Source organism: Aotus nancymaae, unplaced genomic scaffold (genome assembly GCF_030222135.1).
Source record: "Aotus nancymaae isolate 86718 unplaced genomic scaffold, 86718_ANA_hifiasm-v0.15.2.pri h1tg000008l, whole genome shotgun sequence".
Lineage (NCBI taxonomy): Eukaryota > Metazoa > Chordata > Mammalia > Primates > Aotidae > Aotus > Aotus nancymaae.
Genome location: NW_026988419.1, coordinates 42781304 through 42797287, shown reverse-complemented (window position 1 = coordinate 42797287; position 15984 = coordinate 42781304). Strand labels below are relative to the sequence as shown.

Here is a 15984-nt window from a genome sequence, read left to right as displayed (position 1 = left end):
CTGTCACTTCTTGTTGCTATTAATTTGCCTATTTCTACCAGCCTCTTCCCTCACTTCTGTCAAGTGCTGAAACCAGATTAATCAAGGGTCTAAGAAGCATGTTTAAAGTGATGGTAAGGCACCTGGCCTCAGTAACTTCTCGTTTCATTGTAAAAAGCAACTTTGCTTATGTTCTGGTTTTCGATGGGCTCCACAGAGGAGAGCTATTTATGAATGCCATTTAGAGGCATACAGGTTTACTACATTTAAAGATTAGGATATACCAGCTTATGTTACTTAGCATAAACAATTTTCAGTTAAAAGCAGCATCATATAAAGAAATAGAAGCACTTCAGTGTGCTAAAAACCTCAATTCTTTTCAATAACATATTCAGACACAGACAGGGTGACTTAAGTACATAAAAAGTCAAAAGACAGATTTTAAAAAGATTAATGATCAGGGATTCAGGAATTATTAACTGGCCTATGTATCCCTTAACTGGGATACAAAATTGTGCCCAGGTGGGCATTTTTCTGGGGAGGTCTTTTGATTCCCGAAACCCATTCCTTACTATTCACATTAAGTGGGCGAGTGGCCATTGGGCATCTGATTTGATGAAGCCCCGCCAGGTGATTCTGGCAGTCAGCCAGGCTTAGGAACCGCTGAGATGGATATATAGCCCTCACTTAATCTAAGTGCACAGCTTTTGATTTGCTCTCTTGCTTGCTCTCTTTCTTGCTCACTCTGTCTCACTCACTGTCTCTCTCTCTCTTACTCTGTCTCTCTTGCTCCCTCTCTGTCTCTTTCTCTCTCTCACTCTCCCTCTCGCTCTCGTTCTGTTCTTTCTCCAGTGAAACTCTTGAAATGTAATGGCTTATAGTTTGTCTTTACCCTAGGGGAAAAGATTACCTTGAGGCTGTGTTCAACAGAGGAAGAAACAGCAGAGCTTCTCAGCCAAGTCCTCAATGGTAACAAGGTGGCATCTGAAGCATTAGCCAAGGTTGTTCATCAGGATGTTGCCTTTACTGACCCAAGTCTGGATTCCACAGAGATCAATGTTCCACAGGACACTTTGGGAATTTGGGTGGACCCCATAGGTAAGTATAGAGAGTATGTTTGTTCTTATTTGCAATCTTTTTTTTAGGGGAAGAGGAGCTTTGAAAAATAAAAATTATTGAGTATAGTTTAACTCTCCTAGAAGTTTTTAAAATTTTAAATTTTTAAAATAATGAGAGTTGAGGTCTATGTGTCATGTGTTCTGCATATATACATATATATTATAGCTGTGTATATACATATATCTGTAACAGGTGTGTGTATACACACACATATAGATACAGGCACACATACAAAGATGAATTAATTTATCTTCAAAAGACTTCAGGGACCAGACTGGTTAGTAAATGAGAGAATGAAATGACAGCAGTTATGACCTATTGAAAACAGATGCCATTTAAAGAACACTTAGTTCCAGTAGATTGTTGCCATATGGGAATACAGGCCAGATCTTCAGATTTTTAAAGAGAAACCAAAATCCAAGGTTTTAAGTGTGATATTTCAATTTCTGAACATTGGCTACCAATTCAGCTAAACAAGCAAACAATCAAAAAAACACTCTACAGATTAAGCAAAAAGCTGAATGTGATGCATGAGCAGTCAGTTTGTGAGCCCTGCATAAGTTCTACATTTTGGGGGGTCATTATTGTAATAGGACCATAATCTATAACCCATTGTTTTCAAAATGTAACCCTTCTCTCTCTTTTTTTTTTTGAGACAGAGTCTCTTGTTGCACAGGCTGCAGTGCAGCGGCACAGTCAGAACTCACTATAGCCTTATCCTCCCAAGCTCAAACAATCCTCCTACTTCAGCCTCCCAAGTAGCTGGGACCCAACTAGGTGGCACAGGTGCATGCCACCTCACTAGACTAATTTTTTATATTTTTTGTAGATAAGGAGTTTTGCCATGTTGCCCAGGCTGGTCTCGAACTCCTGGGTTCAAACAATCTTCCTGCCTCAGCATCCCAAAGTGGTAGGATTATAGGCATGACCCACCACACCCAGCCAACCTTTATCTTCAATGATGCTATTAATACAGAGTTCTAGGTAATAAGTTTAAGAAGCTCCCCCTTCCTTTTTTTTTTCTTTCCCAATCAACACAATAGGACCATTCAAGAAGCGGATAAACTCCTTCCTGGGCCCTTCCTGTCCTACAAGTGCATTAACAGGATGATATTGAAATGGGTTTAATCTTCAGATAATTGCATCACATTCAGCCAGTGGGTTCTATACGGAAACTAAAAACCTTTCCCTAAATCTTTGATCATTTAAGGGTAAATTGGCATCAGTTATGGTTTCTGAGAGACAGAGATCTCGTGTTTCTTGGTTCCAACCTGAATTGATTCTGTTTTCGAGCTCTTTGAATCTTTTGCCAGGCACATCCTTAGCTGTTTGGTAACTCCCTAGACATCGGCAGTCAGCTGCTGGCATGCACATCTCTTGAGGGGAAACCTAGTTCCCCTGCCTCTGTTTCACAGGAGCACTGTTAATTTCTTCCTTTGGTGCCACCATCATTGTCTCTTTCTGCCTTCTAACTTGAGGGACCAAATAATAATACTAAAAGATAATTTTACATGTGACTGATTACTGGAAGGAGACTTTTCTTTTTTTCTTTTTATTAAATTTTTGTGGGTACATAGTAGGGGTATATATTTATGGGGTACATGAGATTTTTTGACACAGGCACACAATGTGAAATAAGCATATCATGGAAAATGGGGTATCCATCCCTTTGACCATTTATCCATTGAGTAATAAACAATCTAGCTACACTCTTTATTTTAAAATGTACAATTAAGTTCTTATTGATTATAGTTACCCTACTGTGCTATCAAATAGTAGGTCTTTTTTTTGTACCCATTGGAAGGAGACTTTTCCATCTCACATTGTACTAGTCCTCAGATTAGCAGTAGTTCTTAAATAATCCCACCAGTTATTCTGGTTATTAGTTTTTAAGTGCTTTTGGCAAGTCACAAATATTTGAACGCCTGTTCTATGCAAGGCGCTATGCCACAGAAACTATAGACACATCCTCTCCCTTCAAGAGTTCTCACATAGTCAGGAAAATGAAACGCAAGCAATTTAACAGTGAAGTACAGGAGGCCAAATAACAATTCAATACAGTGACGTCCAAAAGTAGAAAATATTGGTTACCAAATTAGTAGACGAGAGAAATGATATGGAACAGGGTCTTCTAAATAATCTTTACCTGAATCTAAACACATTCACTTCCTTTTTCAGATTCAACTTACCAGTATATAAAAGGCTCTACTGACATTAAATCTAACCAGGGAATCTTCCCCTGTGGACTTCAGTGTGTCACCATTTTAATTGGTGTCTATGACATACAGACAGGGGTTCCCCTGATGGGAGTCATCAATCAACCTTTTGTGTCAAGAGACCCAAACACCCTCAGGTAAAAGACAAACATTTTTGGTATATTATGGTTTTCAGAACTTATGACCTCAGCTTTGCTTATTGTTAGGATTATCACTACATGATATTCCCATGACCTCACACATGGGAATGTTCCCATTGAAAGTCTGCATGTTTGAATTAAAGTTCTATTTTCAATCTTGGATTTGCATAATTTTATTTGAGGTCATGTGCATGCTGGTAGAAATTTTTAAATTAATACTCTCTTGGAGAAGTCATAGTTTTTTACATTTGGGATATAGTAATTCTGTTCCTTGTTTCTAGAATCCACTCCAAACCAGATGAGTAGAATGGTAGTAACGTTCTTCCAATACATTGGAAATAAGACAGCTGCCATCACTGTATAGCCAGTTGAACTTTTGTATAATTTTAGAAGTTCAAAACAAAATGTGAAAATTATCCAGTGAAAAGATTGGTAGGCATGGCCAGGATCAGAACCTAACTCACACTCTCTTTCTGCTTCCTCCCTCCCACCGTTCCATGCACTCTTAAACAGAGCATAGAGAGTGGTCAGGACCCAGTTGCCTCTGATGCATGGCCTGTGCTTTGGGGTTGACTCCAGGGCAACGCAAAGTCCAAGTGGAACAAGCAGCTTCAGCTTTTTATTGAAATAGGTCATATTTTTCCACTTATATCGGATTACATATTCTTATTGAACCTTGAGTTGCTTCAAGTAAGAATCATTTGCTCTTTAATAGTCGTGGTCAACACAATAGCTAATGGCACAGATTCCGAGTGAGACTTCGAGGTTTGAATGCAGATTCTACCACTGTCTAGCTGAGCAGGCCTCAGCAAGTTACTCACTTCCTCTAAGCCTGTTTCCTTATCTGTAAATATGTAACAACACAGACGGTAAGTAAAGCATTAATAAAGGGAAGGTGCTATAATTATTGTTATTGCCAAAACTAATAACATTGAGTTCATCTTTCTTTGTCTTAGAGGCCAAAGTGAAACTAGTGAAAAAGAAAATGAAAAGGAGTTACCAAATAAAGAAAACCTTGTTATAAGGATTGTAAAATATTTGTGGATCAAAAAGAGATATCACTTACCTATTCCTTTTTCCCTATTAAACTTTAAATACTAAAAGTTGCAATGAAATTTTGCAGTGATTCTGGAGGCTGGAAACCTCACCACTGTTTTAGTGTTGTCCTAGATCGATGTGATAATGCCATAAAATAAAAGCATTTCTAATTGCAGCAATTCAAACAGCTGCATGCATGTAAGTAACTTTCAGAAATAAACTAGCTACCCGATATCTATTTCTAGGCTTAAAGGTGTTAAGATTCACTATGTTATGATGAATTGTGTATTTTTTCATATCATTAAGTTTGAAAGAGACATGAGTAATGAAAAACAAATGTCATCATCACCAATTGAATTTTTTCTTCTACAGGTGGAAAGGACAGTGCTACTGGGGCCTTTCTTACATGGGGACCAACATGCACTCACTTCAGCTCACCGTCTCTAGAAGAAACAGCAGTGAAACACACACTGAAAACACTGGCTCCGAGGCAGCATTCTCCCCCAGTTTTTCAGCCGTCATTAGCACAAGTGAAAAGGAGACTATCAAAGCTGCATTGTCACGTGTATGCGGAGATCGCGTATTTGGGGCAGCCGGGGCTGGTTATAAGAGCCTTTGTGTTGTCCAAGGCCTGGTTGACATTTACATCTTTTCAGAAGATACCACGTTCAAGTGGGACTCTTGTGCTGCTCATGCCATACTGCGGGCCATGGGTGGGGGAATAGTAGACTTGAAAGAATGCTTAGAAAGAAATCCAGAAACAGGGCTTGATTTGCCACAGTTGGTGTACCACGTGGAAAATGAGGGTGCTGCTGGGGTGGATCGGTGGGCCAACAAGGGAGGACTCATTGCATACAGATCCAAGAAGCGGCTGGAGACATTCCTGAGCCTTCTGGTCCAAAACCTGGCACCTACAGAGATGCAGACATAGAGGAACTCTAACCCCAGTATACATATATAGAGCCGAACTGTGAAACTATTTCCCATTATCTCTGTCTTTTGAAGATGGCTTTATCCTGTTGCTGGTTAATATTCACCTTCCTCTTTTGAGGAGCATTTTTCCATTTTGTATTCATAATAATGTTAATTTCAATAAATGACATTCATGCAGCAATTATATTGGTGTATGAAATTCTTACAGTGAATATTGTGCTGTTAGTGCTGCTTGAAACCCTTCATAAAATATGGATGAATGAGGAAAAAATTCTGTTCAATTAGTAAAACCGTGCTGAACATCTAAGCAATAGAGGTTTCTCTGAAATATAAAGGAGAATACAGGAGGGGTCTGCTTGAGTTTTGTTTCCTCCCAAAGGGAAAAATCTGCAATTTTAGCCTGTTGGCAGAACATTTAGAACTGTGAATTTGCTTAAGTTAGCCAAGTTTATGTACTTTCAACAGTATTCTTGCGTTTCTTATAGGAAGTAAATCCTGGAACACTGTGGGCTCCCCCTTTGCAGAGACAGGGAGGGAGAGACAGAGACACACACACACAGTGAAAGACACAGACAAACAGAAAGAGAGACACACAGGCACACACAGAGGCAGAAGGGGACGACGAGTAAACAGGTTTCTGAAATTTTTGCATGTTTACTACACTTTACCAGAAACCAGAGGTGGACTTTAGATATATATAACCCTTGTCTACCAGCACCACACAGTGAATGTTCCCTGAAGTGGACACAAACCACTTTTTCTATTCTCCGTGGCAGCCCCGGTAATCACAGACTGCCAACCGCGAGGATCAAACCCTCAGCTCTGACTTCGTTCTGCCCTGCGCCCCCTTGAGGCCAAAGATGTTTCTACAGATCCTCTATTTTTCTACAATTACAAATGCATGAAAATAACAATCTTTTTTTCTCATGTCCTTACACTTAAAGTTTTTTTGACAAATTATGTTTATGTCCTATGATATGATGCTTTGAAATATGTATACATTGCGGAATGGCTAAATCAAACTAACATTACCTCACATTTTGTGTGTGTGCAGTGAGAACACTTAAAATCTGTTGGCAATTTTCAGTTAAACTATGCATTATTAACTACAGTCACCACGTTATAGTTATATGATAGATCTTTTGAACTTATTCTTCCTGTGTAACTGAAATTTTGTATCCTTTGACCAACATTTCCCAAACCTTCCAGCCCCTGATAACCACCATTCTACTCTCTGCTTCTGTGAGTTTGACTTTTTCAGTTTCCACATGTAAGTGAAACTGTGTGGTATTTTTCTTTCTGTGCCCAGCTTATTCTACTTAACAGTGTCCTTCAGGGTCATCCAAATGACAGTATTTCCTTTTTTATAGCAGCATAGTATCCACTGTGTATATAAATACCACATTTTCTTTATCCACTTATTCATCTCTTGGTTGATTTCATATCTTGACTATTGTCAATAATGTCAAAATGGACACGGGAGTGCAGGTATCTCTATAACATACTGATTTATTTTTCCTTTCCTTTTTTTTTTCCTCAAGACAGTGTCTCACTCTGTCACCTAGGCTGGAGTGCAGTGGCACAGTCATGGCTCATTGCGGCCCCAACCTCCTGGGCTCAAGTGATCCTCCCACCTCAGCCTCCCAAGCAGCTGGGACTATAGGTGCATGCCACCATGCCCGACTAATTTTTGTATTTTAGTAGAGATGGGGTTTTTCCATGCTTCCTAGGTTGGTCTCGAACTCCTGGGACTCAAATCTCTCAACTGGAAGGGAAAAAGCTGGATGGAAGAGGAGGGAATCAATATGTTCTGTGAACATCTATTATGTATATTCACTATCAATCCTTGCAGAAAAGCCAAAGCCCTTTCTTTAAGCATATACCTCTGATAGGTCTGCATTGTTTTTCTTGCAGAAGCCACAACCAGGTTAGTATGATTTCTAGTTTTAATTTCTGTAGAGGAAGAACTTAAAAATATTTGCAAAGCTACCTGAGGATCTAATCATTATGGATTTTTATAATTTTCCCTCTATTTTTACAGTGTTTTTGTTTGTTCGTTTGTTTTTGAGATGGAGTCTTGCTCTTTCACCCAGGCTGGAGTGCAATGGTGCAATCTTGGCTCATTGCAACTTCTGCCTCCTGGGTCCAAACGATTCTCCTGCCTCAGTCTCCCGAGTAGCTGGGATAACAGGTGAGTGCCACCATGCCCAGCTAATTTTTGTATTTTTAGTAGAGACAGGGTTTCACCATGTTGGCCAGGCTGGTCTCAAGTACTTGACCTCAGGTGATCCACCCATCTTAACCTCCCGAAGTGCTGGGATTACAGGTGTGAGCCACCTCACCTGGCCATAGTTTTCTTATCAACTAAGTTTTTGATTTACCTTTACCCACACTTACCAAAGCCTGCAATTCTTTGTTTTCAAACTCACACTCCATTACTTTATATTAATTAAATTAATCAATTTAATTATTAGAAACAAAATTGGAATATAGAGTTGTGGAAAGAAGTAAATAATTCTTGGTACACAAACAACTCATTTGATGTGAACAGGATTTGGAGGTAGTGATGGAGGGGTGTTCTATAGAGGAGCCTCATGGCCATCAAAGTCAAGTGTCTTTTGCATCAGTCTGTGTTTTACGGGAGGATAAATAGAGAGATTAGTCTGACAGGTCACTTAGACACCGAGTAGTATAAAAAGAGCTTCAACTGCACGTAAGAAGAGCAGTCTTTGGGAATCCAAGTCAACATCCCTTCCTTTCTTGCTCTCACAACCTATATGCAATCACTCAGAAACTCTCACATCTCCACTTTCAAAAATATATCTAGAATTTAACCATTCCACATCACTCTCCTATATCCCACCCTGCTCCAGGGCATTTTTATGCCTCACCTGGATTATTGCAATAAACTTCTAACTTGCCTCTATACTGTTCATTCTTAGCACAGAAGTCAGAGTGATCTTTTTCAAACACAGATCAGATCATGACTCTCTTCTGTTCAAAATCCCCCAAACCATAACAAGATACCATCTTACACCAGTCAGAATAGCCATTATTAAAAAGTAAAAAAAAACAACAAAAAAACTGATGTTGGCGAGGATGTGGAGAAAAAGGAATGCCTATAACATGATGACGGGAAAGTTAATGAGTGCAGCCTCCATCGAAAAGAGTATGGAGAGTTCTCAAGAACTAAAAGTAGAACTACCATTCGATCCAGCAATGCCACTATTGGGCTACCCAAAGGGAAAGAAATAATTATATCAAAAAGACATATGCACTCACACGTTTATCACAGCGTTACTCACAATAGCAAGGCCAGGGACTCAACATTTAAGTGTCTATTGACAGATGAATGGAATTTTTTAAAATGCAGTATATACATATTGAATACTACTCAGCCACAAACAAGTAAAATCATGTTTCTTACAGCAACTGGATAGATCTGGAGGCCATTACCCTAAGTGAAATGACTTAGAAACAGAAAGTCAAAACTGTAGGTTCTCACATATAGGTGGGAGCTAAATAATGGGGACACATGGACACACAGTGGAATAATCAACATTGGAGCCTTCAAAAGGAAGCAGTGTGGAAGCGAGTGAGGGATGAGATACTACCTAGGAGTACAATGTACACTGTTTGGGTAATGGGTACACTAAAAGCACAGACTTCACCGCACAATAGATCTAAGTAACATAACTGCACATATACCCCTAAACCTATAAAAATAAAAAGAAATAAATTTAAGAAGGAAAGGCAAAAGATGCTTCCAAATGATTCTTCAACTGTCTTATGGAAAAAGCCAAAAGTCGTCATATAGCCTATAAGGCCCACCTTCCATCCTTCCTTCTCTTCTCATCTGCTCTTACTCTCTGCTATGGTCTAAATATTTGTATCCCTCCCCTACCAAATCATATGTTGAAATACTAACCCCCAAGGTGATGGTATTCGGAGACAGGGCCTTTGGGAGTTGATCCAGTCCTGAAGGTGGAGCTCTTATGACTAGGATTAGTGCCCTTACAAAAGGGGCCTGGGAGAAACCCCTTGACCCTTTTACCATGTCAGGGCCAACAAGAAGGTGCATTCTGTAATCCAGAAAGCAGGCCCTTACCAGACACTGAATCTGCCTAGGTCTGGGGCTTCCCACCCTCCAGAACTGTGAGAAATAAATTTCTGTTATTTAAAAGCTGCCCAGTTCATGATATTTTGTTACAGAATCACAATGGTCTAAGATGGCCTCTTCCTTGCTCACATTGTTCCAGCCACACTGCCTTGCTTGCTGTGCCCTGAACTTGCCAGGCATCCTCCTTCTGCCTCAGGACCTTTGCACTTGCTGTTCTAACTGGAAAGCTTTCTCCAGATATCAGCACAGTTTCCTCCCTCATCTCCATCAAAACTTTGCTCAAATGCCACTGTATCAGTCTGATCGTCACTTATCACTCTATTGCAACCCACATTTCCCCACCCCATCCTGCACATCCTATCTCCTTCCCTGTTTTGCCCTCCATGGTACTCACTGCCTCCTCATAGAAGCCACAAGTTGCTTTGTCAGCCTCCCCCTCTAGAACGTTGGCTTCACGAAGGCAGGGGTTTTCATATATCATGTATCTTCATTGTCTAGGCACATTGTCAGTGTTAAATAAGTGGGGACTGAATGAATTAGGCTCAGAAGCTGAACAAGAACTAATATGCAGTATCAACTACATCTTTACTTCTACTCGTTATTTCCAAAACACTTCAGAAACCTTTGCTATGCTGAGAATTAGTCCTATAGTTGGTCAGTTAAATTCTCAATGTCAAACAACCACTTTAATGTTGAAAGTAAGCCACGGACTTTTGTGACATAGAAGAAGCATTGGCTTACTATCAAAGCTAATATTCAAGTCCTGGCTAACAGCCCTATAAAGAGTTAGGAAGGGAAAGTAATGGTTAAGCCACTTTTCTTCTACTCTTATGGAATACAGCAGGAATGAGAGCTTATAATAGAATACCGGAAACTGGCCATTTCTCCCTATAGCAAAAGCTCATCTCTTTCAGCTGGATTTGAGAATGGGTTGCCTGAGATGCAATGTTTAAATTCACCCACCTTGGGTCAAGTATTTCTAAGAGCAGGAAGCTCTATGTCAAGATGGCTTATCACCCTCAATCTTTCAAACAAGTCAAACTATGACCATAGTGGTGTAAATTATTAGGACAGGTATTGGGAGAAACTCATCATGTGGTTAAATTGCCATATCAAGGTAAGCAAAATAATGTATAGACAGAGTTAATATATTATTTCCCTTAGAATGTAGGTAGGAGTGTCATTAAACTGGGAAATGTGTAGCTTTTTCTTTTTCCACCAGGACAGATTTTTAAAAATCAATTTATCATACTAATATACCATGAGGTAGGCCATGCATGTAGCAGGTTAGTTCTATGGTTCTCTAAATTGTAATGGTTATGATCTGATTGTCCAGATTATCCCGAGAATCATGATCTCATCTATAGGTAATCCGGATTGATACGGCCCAAATAGTAGCCACTAGTCTCGGTGGCTATTGTGCACTTGAAACGTGGCTAGTCTGAATTGAGATGTGCTGTGAACATGTGCATTGGATTTTATTTAAAAATCAGGATGTTTAAATTTTATGCAAAAATAAAAGAATCGTAAGTCTTTATATGGATTATAATGTGAAATAATATTTTGGGAATGTAGAGTTAAATAAAATATATTGCTACAATTCGTTCTCCTTGTTTCCTTCGTGCTTTTGTGAACAGAGCTACAAGAAAAGTTAAAAGTGCATGTGTGGCTTGCATTATATTTCTATGCAGCACTGATTTAAACCCTCAGTTTTTATCTATTAGTGCCTGACTCATGTCCATTTTACTTTTTTTGGTTCTTTCAAAAAACCACCCAGCTAAAGAAGAGTATAAAACCTAAATCATTCAGATTTGCTCATCTTTAAGCATCTTTGATATATATGGGTTTTTTTTACTTAAAAATATATTTTGTAGAGACAGAGTCTTACTATGTAGCCTAGATTGTCCTGAAACTTTTGGGCTGAAGTGATTCTCCCACCTTGGCCTCCCAAAATGCTGGGATTACAGGCATAAGCTACCACTCCCAGACAGTTTTTTCACTTAAAAAAATTGTAGTAACAAATACATAACCTAAAATTTACCTTTTTAACCCTTTCTAAGTGTACAGTTTAGTAGCATTAAGTGCATTCGCATTCTTGTACCACCAGTGACATCATTCATCTCCAGAACTTCTTCATTTGCCTAACTCCGCATTGATTAAATAACCCCTCTATTTCCCCCACCCCCACACCAGGCTCTGGCAACCCCCATTCTACTTTCTGTCTCTATGAATTTGATTACTCTAGGTACCTCAGATAAATGGAATCATACATTTGATTTGTAGTTGATTTTTTGTTTGTTTGTTTGTTTTTTGAGACAGAGTCTCACTCTTGTTGCCCAGGTTGGAGTGCAGTGGCACTATCTCGGCTCACTGCAACCTCTGCCTGCTAGATTCAAGTGGTTCTCCAACCTCAGCCTCCCAAGTAGCTGGAATTATAGGCACACGCCACCATGCCAGACTGATTTTTATATTTTTAGTAGATATGGGGTTTCACCATGTTGGCCAGGCTGGTCTCAAACTCCTGACCTCAAGTGATACACCTGTCTCAGCTTCCCAAAGTGCTAGGATTACAAGTGTGAGCCACCACTCCCGGCCTGATAAAAAGTATTTTAAATGTCATTTACTAGACTATTTTCAGAACTCATTTAGAATAATTTTTAGTAGTGAAGATTATTTGATACCTATAAGAATACAATTTAAAACTATATATACAAGGCCTAGGCAACTCCAGCTTGGGCAACAGAACGCTCCAGCCTGGGCCACTGTACTCCAGCCTGGGCAACAGAGTGAGATTCCATCTCAATAAGAAAATAAATAAAATAAAATATTTTTTAACATGAAAAAATTCCCAGCACTTATTCCCCAGCCTGCAGTAGTTCTTCTGTTATCACTGTGCAACCAATGGACATAAAACAGAGAGGTATTTAGGGTTTACAATTTTGCTTAAAGAATTTTACTATCTCCATCTCAGATTATCAAGTCCTAAAGTAGTGGGCCATAAGTCAATTTAGTGGGTGATTAGATTAATTATTTATTTATTTGTTTGTTTATTTATTTTAGAGATGAGGTCTCACTATGTTGCCCAGGTTGGGTGGAGTGGCTATCAACAGGCATGACAATAGTACTCCACAGTTTCAAACTCCTGGACTCAAGTGATTCTCCCACCTCAGCCCCTTGAGTAGCTGGGACTATAGCCACTCGACAATGCATTTAGCTTCTGATTAGAGTGTTTAAAACTGAAATAAAATATGATAAAAAATATCAGAATGCATCACACTTAATAAGGGAAAAGGCTGTTTCATGAGCCCCTTGTTTCAGTTAAACACGTAGCCACATGTTATGTGTATAGGAGTTACAATAAGAGGAGGGACCATCTGGTCTAAGGAGGAGGGGCCACCTTCCTTGATATCTAGCTAGTATTGCCTACCAAAAAAGTACTTAATAGATTACTTGGGTAGCTGATGTACATTCTTAAGAATCCTTGCTGTCTTCAGACTTCGGCAGACATGAGGGTACAAAGCTATGAACTAAGAAATTCAACCCAGAAAAGGTAATAAGTAACAAAAACAAGGATAAAGAAAGCTAAGTAACAGGGCAGGTTACTTAGTCACAAGCACCAACTAGCTGTTCACTTAAACGTTGTCCAGTACTGGATTCCACTGTTAGACGTCTCCATGGTTCAGTTTTTGTAGTGGGAGAATAATTTTAAATTTGGAATAAAATAGCTTATCTTACAACTTGATGAACATAGTTCATGAAGGTGCTAATTCACTAACAAAAGCAATTAGTGAATATGTCATAATAGTATTTTTTCTTTTCTAGGTCCTATCTGTAAGTTACTCATTTATATTTTGTTGTTTTTTTTCTTGCATTTCCCATGTTATAACTACCAATTTATTTCTTCTTTTCTGTAATCATATACTACTCTACTTTCTCAAACTGATTTTAAATCTGCTACAAACACATGACTATAGGATAATTCTTGTCCACCATTTTGCTTCAGTAGGCCAAAGTGAACCACAGATGAAACTCTATATATAGTTTGCTACCGAGGAAAAAGTTGGGATCAGTATAAGGGTTTGGGAGTTAAACAGACCTGGACTCATCATTACCTGCTACGTGATCTTGTTAGATACTAAGTCATGTAAGCCCTGTGAATCCCAGTTTCTTCATCTGATGAAATGATTTATGGCCTGTTTCAGAAATATTATAAGAAGCAGAAGAAATAATAGATATAAAATATCTCTAACATACTAGATGCTCAAAAAACATAGCTACGAATATTTTTACTGTTCATATATGATGTATCAACCTAAAAGCTCAGAAGACCAAAACATGAAATAAGAAAAAGAGAGAGCTCTCACCTTATCTAGTCAGCAAGTCAGATAATTTATTAATGGGCTTCATTTATATAATAACATGATATAATATTCATTAATAGCTAATATATATTGAGCACTAGATTCCAAGTGCTGTGGTAGATATCTACCAGCATTACATTATTTAAAATAATGAGCAAAATTTGTATAGTGCTGGTTGCCATAGCACAATCTGGTTAGATGCTTTACTGGTTAATGGTTAGATGTTTTTTGCCTGGTTAGATGTTTGCTTCCTAAGTTAAAAGTTTCAAGATTTTCTTTTTAATACATTTTCTACACTTCCTTTCACCTGTTACTCACGCCAACAGCCATCTGCTTCCACTTAGCGTCACCTCTGACTCAGCCCAGCTGTTCCTAAGGACTGGCTCCTACACTAAGCAGAGGCTGAAGATCATTGTGCTATGTCAGTTGCCAATTTTTTGCTCTGGCTTCTGACCCCTTTATAATAGGCTTCCTGGATGAGATTGTGAAGTGCCAAGGGATAAGCATTTGGTAAACGGCTTTCTGCTGTGTTATAATGATTAGAGTATAAAAAACAGACTATTTTACGTCAGTGTGAAGTCCCTAAGAGAGCCCTTGTGTCTGGAGAAAGTGCAGCAAGAGTAAGTCTGCAGTAAGTAAGAGAGCACTTCTATCTTATGTAACCCACTGTTACTTTGCCATTTCTGCCTCTCCTAGTTAAGCCGACTGCTTACTGGTATAGCCTTTCATCTCTGGACGCACTTACCACTCCATTTCCCTTAAGTGAGGGAGAAATCACTTCTACCTTACTTAAGCCATTGTTATTTTGTCCCTCACTTAAGGGAAATGGAGTGGTAAGTGCATCCAGAGCTGAAAGGCGGCTGTACCCTAAAGTTCTCAGGAACTCATGCTCCTTCCATGTCACTGCTCTCCCAACTCCAGACTGTGACAACAGGATCTGCATTTTGGGCAGCAAGATAGAGGGAAAGACAAAGAAGAAGGAAGGAGTGGATGATTTTTCATCCCATTGGCCAGAACCTTGTCACATGAGTACACTTGGCTACAAGGGAAGCTTCCACTCTGAGAAGCCATGTATGCAGCCAAAAATTAGGAGTTTTAGCACCTGGGAACCAGGCATTTGAGGACAACTAGCAATCTCTATCACTCACTGCAACTGAGCTGTCCCAGCTTTTGGCCTCTGATTATATCCGTTGGCCTTATCACTGAGGCCTTGTGACATTCATAGCAAGTTAATTTCAACTCTTACCCACACATACTTATCTACTTATGATGCATTTATCCACTTCATCCCCCAAAGAATTAAAAGTGCCCTAAATATGTGCATTCATCAAGCTGATAAGGAAAAGGAACTTCCTGGCAACAAAAGCATAATGGAAATAAAAGAGGAATGCAAGTACAGTTATTTCTCTCCTGAGTCCTGTGAGAAATCCCTGAGAATCTTGACCCTGGCAACTCGCCTGGAGGCCTGCTGTCCCCTCCTCTCCAACCACACCTTCTGCCTCTGTCTGTTGAGTGCTCAGAATGCAGACAAACTTGTATCAGGTCTCTACTGTGTACACGCTACTGAGCCATTCCACTTAAGGAGTCTGTTCACTCAGCCCAGGCCACAGAATCTGAGCACTCCTGGCCCTGTATTCACATCCCAGAGTATGCTGTTATTTTCATCAGCCTTAAACACAACTACTGTATCAAAAACAGCACTGCCCCTCCCATGGCAGAAAAGGTAAAATACAGAGGCACACATTTGCTGTTTGACCAAATGGGAAAGAAGCAGACAAACATTTTCTACATTTTTCTTCCTATTTCCAAGTTTTCTTTTTATGTTTTTCTTTATGTGCTAAATGCAAAAAGAGAGCATACACAGTAAGTTGTAACCTTTGCCATCCATGTTGAGCAGTTCTAATTGTATCTGGGTTGGCAGTTAGGCTGAAAAACATGTTTCTAAAGCAAACTTAAATAACTGCAAATGTCCCCCTAGAATGCCAGAGAACTCCAAAGCCCAGGTATGGTATGCATGCCAATAGACCCTTGAAACTGGTCTGATGAAGCTGCTGTTTTGATCATGGACACCTTTAAAA

The 15984-nt window shown here is 39.3% G+C and overlaps 1 protein-coding gene across 3 annotated transcripts in view; it reads left to right on the top strand.

Annotated features, from left to right (window-relative positions):
- The window catches only part of INPP1 (inositol polyphosphate-1-phosphatase), a 35652-nt gene extending 30045 nt beyond the window's left edge, over positions 1–5607 (top strand). For 2 of the 3 annotated variants that reach the window (XM_064373236.1, XM_012464127.2), the window contains 3 exons: positions 877–1077; positions 3277–3451; positions 4865–5607. In XM_064373236.1, the coding sequence (XP_064229306.1) occupies positions 877–1077; positions 3277–3451; positions 4865–5423 (935 nt within the window). In that variant the 3' untranslated portion in view covers positions 5424–5607. Of the gene's footprint in view, positions 1–860; positions 1078–3276; positions 3452–4864 lie in introns of all 3 variants that reach the window. The other variant, XM_012464129.2, reaches the window with a different exon arrangement.
- The last annotated feature ends 10377 nt before the right edge of the window (positions 5608–15984 follow it).